Raw genomic sequence first — 7,009 nt, 5'->3', positions numbered from 1 at the left:
CAAGCACTACACACCGCGACTTCTCAGCTCTACTAATACTGAACAAGTAATCCGTACAACTACGCAAGCGTACAAGAGACACAGTGGATGCAGTGCAAAGATGGCTGGACAGTCTGTACCGGAACGTAATAATGATACCAACAACGTCCGATCCGTCCCGCGCCACACGAGTGAGCACCGTCGGCGGTGCTCCCCGGTGCTGATGGACGGAGTACACAAAGCCCCGGTCCAAGGGCCAGGGAGCCCGCCCACTGTTGAACTGGACGGCGTCGGCACGCCGGTAGGAGGCGGTACAAAAGATATTTGGTCGAGTGCTTGACGTGGTCTTGCGGCATCGTGCACTAACAGTGACAGCGCATGATCCACCGGTAGCCATGGCCCTCCACGGCGCGCGAATGGAGTTGAAGGGAAAGGGGGCAAGGCGCCCGAAGAAAAAACGTAAAGCACTGCGGCCCTCGGGTTGCCGAACCAGCTCCAGCCCGACGCGGCTACGCCCAGCGTCCGAGGAGGGACATCAGGGCCGCTCCAAGGATCATGCACCCGAGCGCATACGCGAGCTTCGAGTTCGAGCCGTTGAGCATCTCCGTGTTGAACAGGAACTCATGTGCCATGAGCTACAGCGGGACGGAGAAAGGCACATCAGACCAGAGTTCGTAAGGCGCGGAGTCAAACTTGCAGACGTACCTCAACGAGACCTGTGTACAGTAGAATGCCACTGCTGAACGCGTCCAGAATGCCGCTCACGATGCTAGCCGTGGTGCTACCTGGGTTATACGTCTCGCGCACGCCGAGGCCGATCGCGAGGCCAATGGGCGTGGTGATGCCAAAGAGAATGGCGCCGAGCACAGGGACGAAGTTGTACTTGGGCGGTAGCTGGACGAACGCTAAGCGCGAGCCAACTCCAAGGCCTTCGAAGGTTTCTGCAAGATATGGGGATACACTTCAGTTTCCCGTCATAGATCCGAAGGAGAGAATGGGGATGCTATAAAGGAGAGACTTACGGTGGAAGATGATGACGATGAACAGCACCTTGAACTCCTCGGTCACCGCGAGAGTGAGGCCGATGAGGAGGCTGTGAAGCAGAACGCCAAACTCGAGGATAGCGATGCCGACGATCTGTGCCACCGCCGAGTCCCCGACGGCGTGCGGGTGGTGGTGGTGGTGAGAGTGCTTGTGAGCTTGCTCCACGTCGAGTGTGCACGGGGAAAGAGGTGTCCGTTCTGCTGTGCGTGCTCGTGCTCGTTCAAGCTCTCCGAGTCCTGGCTCTTCTCGCGTGGAGAAATGGCGATGTCCACGTGCAGGGCGGCTGGAGAAGAGCTGTTCCCGGCGATCCTCGCCTGGGTCGCCTGGTCGGTCTCCGGCCCGTGCGCGGCATGGGACACCAAGCCGTGTCCGTGCGCGTCATGGGCGAGGCCGAGTCGTGCAAGGCGGGCGGTGCCCCAGCGGAAGGCGACGAGCTCGACCATGAAGATGCTGAAGATGCTGACGAGGCAGATGGCCAGAGCGTACGGCTGGACAAAATATTTCAATCGAGGGTGTGATTGAACAAAGAGAAGATCACATACGTAGTCGCCCCAGGCAGCAGGAAGGCATTCAGAGTCCAGTTCTTCGATGGCAGGAGCAAGCAAATGAATGAGCGCAGTGGCAATCTGGCAGGTGAGGGGTCAAGATAGCGGCGAGGATGAGGTGGGATGGGCACTCACGATCACGCCGCTTCCGAAATACTTTGCGGTCTCAAAGACGGGTTGAGGGACGTGCTTGCTAAGCCACTTTGTGCGTCGAGCGAGGACGGGGAATAGGGCTCCGGCAAGGGAGGTGGCGAGGATGATAAAGATGGCCGCGATGCGCAAGCTGGTAAGTGACTGGTCGCCGCCGCCAGAGCCACATTGGACGTCGCCGTCGTCGCGGATGGCAAGGCGGGCGTGGTGGCGCATGGCGAGGGCTGGCGAGGGCGAGAAGAAGAATGAGGGTCGTAGAGCGAGTCTGCGGGTTTTATACGCGAACGAAGAGGCTTGGGGGAAGGCAAGCCAGGGAGGTGTCAGTGGTGGGCGCCGAGCTGCGTCGGGGAGGAGAAGGTAGTAGCTGAAGAGGGGACCGAGGAGGTACTCTGTCTGGTCCAGCCAATGGGCACGCGTCCGTTACGTCTCCTCCCCGCGAGTACCGTCCAGGTCGGCGCTTATTCTCTGAGGTCATCTCTGCGTCGAGCTGATCGAGTCCTCAGGTGGACTGCTTTGAGCTTCAACGTCGTTTGCTCAGTCGAGAACGTAGGGGACACTACCAACGTCGCCGGGCACCTCGAACCGGGCTCGACAACACTCCGGGCACTGTCATTGCGCTGTTTCTCGCCGAGCCCACTGCCCGACTGCTTCACGTTACGCCACACTTTGCTAGCCCCCGCGGCTCACGGACCGCCCTGGCCAAGGGCACGAACCAATCAGATCGCCCCTATCTCTCTCCCAACTTCGGTCCGTCTTCCCGGCCGCGCGGGATCGATGGGCTGAGCGGGCGGACGTCGAGCACCCGCGAAGCCCCGCACGCGCCCTCCTCGCCCTCTTCCACAATATGGCCGCCGACACCGTCCAGTTCATCAACTCTCTCTCCGCCGCCGTACCCCCCGCGGCAGCTCACTCCCACGGCGACGCCGCCCATTCCCACTCGCACGACGGCGCAAACGAGCACGGGCACACGCACGAGCAGCTCGACCATCCCGGTACGTACTACGTCCCCGCCTTCTCCGCACGGGCACGCGCTCACCGGCGCAGGCAAGTATGCGGAGCGCGACATGCCCAACTACACCTCCCGCAACTTCGAGGAGAGGGGCTTCACGGTCGGCATCGGCGGGTGCGTCCCTTGCCTCTCCATCCCTCTCAGTGCGGTGCTCAGACGCGACGCGCATGCGCGTGTATGCGTGCAGGCCGGTCGGGTCTGGCAAGACGGCCCTCACGCTCGCGCTCTGCCAGAAGCTACGTGCGGAATACAACATCGGTGCGTCCTCCGTTTCCGCCCCGACCCTCCGCCCTGCCTGCACCTCCGTCTCCGAGGCTCACCCCCGCCGCCCCCACAGCGACGGTGACGAACGACATCTTCACGCGCGAGGACCAAGAGTTTCTGATCAAGCACCGCGCCCTCCCCCCCGCCCGCATCCTCGCGATCGAGACCGGCGGGTGCCCGCACGCCGCGATCCGCGAGGACATCAGCGCGAACATGGGCGCGCTCGAGGCCCTCCAGGCGCGCTTCGCCTGCCAGCTGCTCTTCGTCGAGTCTGGCGGCGACAACCTCGCCGCCAACTACTCGCGCGAGCTCGCGGACTACATCGTCTACGTCATCGACGTCGCCGGGGGCGACAAGATCCCGCGCAAGGGCGGCCCCGGCATCTCCCAGTCCGACCTCCTCGTGATCAACAAGGTGCGTACGGGCTGGGGTGCGGGGCGTTGACTGAACGCGTTTGCGGCAGACGGACCTCGCGCCGCACGTCGGCGCGTCGCTCGAGGTCATGGACCGCGATGCGAAGCTCATGCGCGGGGACGGCCCGACGGTGTTCACCAGCGTTCGGGAGGGCAAGGGTGTCGATGACGTCACGGATCTCATTCTGGCCGCGTGGCGCACCGCGGGGAGCCCAGGTACCCCGGGGCCAGTGCCGGACGAGTAGACGCGTGAAGTAGAGGAATCCAAACTGTGTGTATATGTACATGTACGAATGGAGGCCCAGCCAAGAATTACAACGTTATGTAATAACCAACTCTCAGGCGGGGAGTTGAACGTTTAAACCTTGTTGAACGTTGAACCCCGCTCTTGCGGCACGCGTAAGCTACGAGCGCATACATTGACCGATACACAACAGAGAGTGTGAAAACGTGCGCCTTCGAACTTGCACTGCGGCCGTCGACGTAACATGTGGCATGGCCGCCAGGACAGCTACACTGTGCGCCCACAGGGAGGGGAAACTCACCCACAACGGAGGGGAGATATCCGATTCACTATCGAAAGCAGTGACAAGTTGGTGATTGGTGATCTCGGTGGTGATTTTCCCCACACCGTGGATCACCATACAAAGTGTGCATTTCCTCTTTATTTCAATCACCACATTCTTTCTGGTGAACCAGGAGAGCGCCTGCGGAACATCGCTGTACGCCGTGCGCTGTGCCGAACCTTAGGCGCTAGTGTTTACGTGGGCTCACCATAGAAACCGCTGCTCACCGCCGCACAGTGGGCAACGCCGTCGCGCACCACCGTTCTTCTCGACCACCACCCTTGCCATGCCCTTCCTCTGCTGCGCTCCCTAGCTTCGTCTTACGCCGCCTCGAGCTTGTGATCTACTCTCGCTTCCTTCTACCACCAACCCTCCAAATCCTCGGCCTTCCAAAGAACCCGCTTGTCCTAATGCCCACCCCCCGCGCTCACGATCATGTCCTTCGCCCGGCCCGTGTGCACGGTCCCCGACTTTCAATACTCCAAAGAGGATGCTATCTAGCTCCGGCAATACGAGCCAGAGGCGGCAGACTACTAGGGATCACCACAGGCGCGGGTGACCCGCACCGGTTGGCGGGTAAGGGTACCTAGTCCCTCGGGTACGTATGCAGGTGCGTGTCCATCCGTTGTCAGTATCCCGCGACGCGCGAGCTGGTGGCAGTTCATGGAACGGTCCCCCGAAACGACGCTGCCGCTTGTGTCGCAAGGACGTTAAGAAGCGTCGTCTTGCCTGCGCTGGACTCACCCATAAGCGCGGTCAGCCGCCCAGGGCGGACGTAGCCCGAGATGTCTTCGAGCAGCCAGTGCCGCCGCTGGTCTCGCCCTTGGCGATGGGGACGGTGTAGCGGAGGGGAGACGTCGTGCCAGGATCTCTGTCGCGTCCGAGCCGCTGGTGGTGACCGCGGGCGCGGTGGTGCGCGCGCCAGCCTTCAACTCCTCGTTCGCGGTCGCCTCCTCGGCGGCGGCGAAGGCGTCCGACTTTGGTCGTGCGGCGGGAGGGTAAGTCCTGGGTGACGGCGATTCGCGACGCGACCCCTCGCCCTGCTGGAGTGCGCCGGTCGACCTTCAGGGAGGTGCGTGTCGTGCCTAAGCCCGAGTATCGCGCCGTATTGCCATGGTACGTGTTAGCCTTTCATGCGCGATGTATTATTAGCCTCTTACCTTCTCTGTTTTGCCCAATAACACCGTTATCAGTGCATTGCCATATGCTCGTCATCCGAGCGCGGCCTCTCGACGGACCGACGACTTTCATCGCTGGGACTGGGAGAAGCTGTGCATGATCTTCCATGCGGTAGGTGTGCCACGCAGTTTATAATCTGTAGGGTACATTTTGATCAGTACTGTGTCCTTGCAGGCTCTTACGGTGAAACCCGTTCTGCGTTGCTACGAGAATAGCTGGGTCAGCGCCGCACTGGCCCACTCTCGAGAAAAACGAGGACGTCGTGATCAGGACGTCGTGATGTGAGCTGGAAGGGTGCGTTTCTTCGACTCCCCGGATGCCATGCGCCACGGTTGCGCGCACTGGATATGTGCTACGTTTGCGCTAGTATTGCATCGAGCTGTATAGACCGTCGTTCTCCGTGTCTGCACCTCTTTTGTGATTTAGCCGCTACCATAGCTATTTCTGATGTTCAATGGGTATAAATAACGCCTGTGTGATGTGAGAATTTCCAAGAAAACATGGATCTAAGAGCGACATAAGATGTTGATTCAAATTCATCAAAATCACCCACTTCAGCAGTGAAACCCCCCCAGAATCCGAACATCTCAGAAGTGGTGAAAGATGACACTCTAAGTGTCTATTTCCTTGTATTTAGGTCACCAGCTTCGTTGTTGAATCGAGCAAAATCTGGCTCAAAGTGAGCATGTAAATCACCTATCATTCGAGACATTACCCGCCATCAAACGGGTACCAAAGTTGGGTCTTTTGAGCGTTAACGCTAGGATTAAATACTCAGACGTGCATGGTGACTGTGTGGGTGAAATTCACCCACTCGAGGGCGCGCAGTGGCTCGTGCCATTGGATGTCCTTCTCAGCGCCCAACTCTACTTGAGGCGACCGCGGGGCGTGTGTCGAAGAGCGGGCGTCGTACAAGAAAAAGGCGCTCGAAAGCTTGGATGAACAACGTGTCGTTATATACAAGTTCACGACTCGCCAGCCTCATACATGCAGTACATACTAGGGATAACAACACACGGTTCGAATTCGGTACATACAGTCGTCGCGCGCATTTGAACTTCTCGTCCTCCGAAAATCCCTCCAAACCACCCCCTGCACGCGGAACTCGACCCTCAGGCCTCAGTTGGCGGTCGAGGTCGTGAACGGCGTGGTCGCGAACCCGACGCGCTTGTTCGCGGTGTCGAACACGGAGTAGAAGCGCTCGAGGAACGTCATCCCGTTGATGAAGTCGAGGCCCTCGCCCGTCGGCGTCCCGATCGAGTTCACGATCAGGTACACGCTGTTCGCGTTCCCGCCGATCGCGGTGTTGAGCGCGCGCTGGCATAGACCCAGGCGGTCAGTGACGAGACGGGCGGGAGGAGGCGATAGACTCACCGGCCAGATCTGCGCGTTGGGCGTGAGCTCGAAGTTGACCTGCGGCACGAGACGCGAATGTCAGCGGGGCAGCGACATTAAGGCAGGGAGGGGGACGGACGCCGTTGATGGTGAAGAAGAGGGACTGCAGGTTCGCGAACTGCGCGGTGGTGAGCCGCAGCAGGCCCGTCGCGTTGTCCTGCACCGCGCCCGTCGCGCGCGTGTACCGGGTCAGCGCGTCTGTGTCCGGGGACGCACGTGAGCACCAGGGCACAGCAGACGGGGCGCGGACGGCGCACCGGTGGAGATGAGCGTGAGCGTGGTGCCTGTGTCGACGATCCCGGCGGTGCTGGACAGGATCGAGGTCGAGGTGCCGTAGCGGATCGACTGGTTGATGCCGAAGAACTCGGACGCGGGCGACGTCGTCGTCAGCGGGCTGTCGTGGCGGGTTGTCGGCGCGGGTCCCCATCAACGTCAGCACGGCACCGCGGCCGAAGAGGGGAGGAG

At 60.7% G+C, this 7,009-nt stretch overlaps 3 protein-coding genes across 3 annotated transcripts; 1 reads left to right on the top strand and 2 right to left on the bottom strand.

The window, feature by feature from the left end:
* Window positions 1-488: 488 nt before the first annotated feature.
* Window positions 489-1,934, bottom strand: BXZ73DRAFT_90929 (ZIP zinc/iron transport family; the record flags this gene model as incomplete). Its single annotated transcript, XM_048025806.1, has 6 exons — window positions 489-614; window positions 685-920; window positions 1,002-1,178; window positions 1,202-1,511; window positions 1,566-1,649; window positions 1,704-1,934. 6 exons carry the CDS (start codon window positions 1,932-1,934, stop codon window positions 489-491), a joined length of 1,164 nt encoding a protein of 387 aa, XP_047876203.1.
* A 628-nt stretch (window positions 1,935-2,562) lies between these two features.
* On the top strand, window positions 2,563-3,649 carry BXZ73DRAFT_49530 (urease accessory protein UreG; the record flags this gene model as incomplete). The annotated part of the gene is made up of 5 exons (XM_048020265.1): window positions 2,563-2,710; window positions 2,763-2,841; window positions 2,915-2,985; window positions 3,065-3,405; window positions 3,455-3,649. 5 exons carry the CDS (start codon window positions 2,563-2,565, stop codon window positions 3,647-3,649), a joined length of 834 nt encoding a protein of 277 aa, XP_047876202.1.
* Window positions 3,650-6,268: 2,619 nt separating this feature from the next.
* BXZ73DRAFT_49483 (aspartic peptidase domain-containing protein) lies at window positions 6,269-6,940 on the bottom strand (the record flags this gene model as incomplete). Its single annotated transcript, XM_048020257.1, has 4 exons — window positions 6,269-6,466; window positions 6,524-6,562; window positions 6,624-6,742; window positions 6,802-6,940. Coding segments are annotated over 4 exons (495 nt in total), but the record flags the coding sequence as incomplete, so codon positions are not given.
* Window positions 6,941-7,009: the final 69 nt, after the last annotated feature.

Source organism: Epithele typhae (assembly GCF_022376455.1).
Source record: "Epithele typhae strain CBS 203.58 chromosome Unknown BXZ73scaffold_36, whole genome shotgun sequence".
Classification (NCBI taxonomy): Eukaryota; Fungi; Basidiomycota; class Agaricomycetes; order Polyporales; family Epitheliaceae; genus Epithele; species Epithele typhae.
This window is presented reverse-complemented; position numbering and strand designations above follow the sequence as displayed.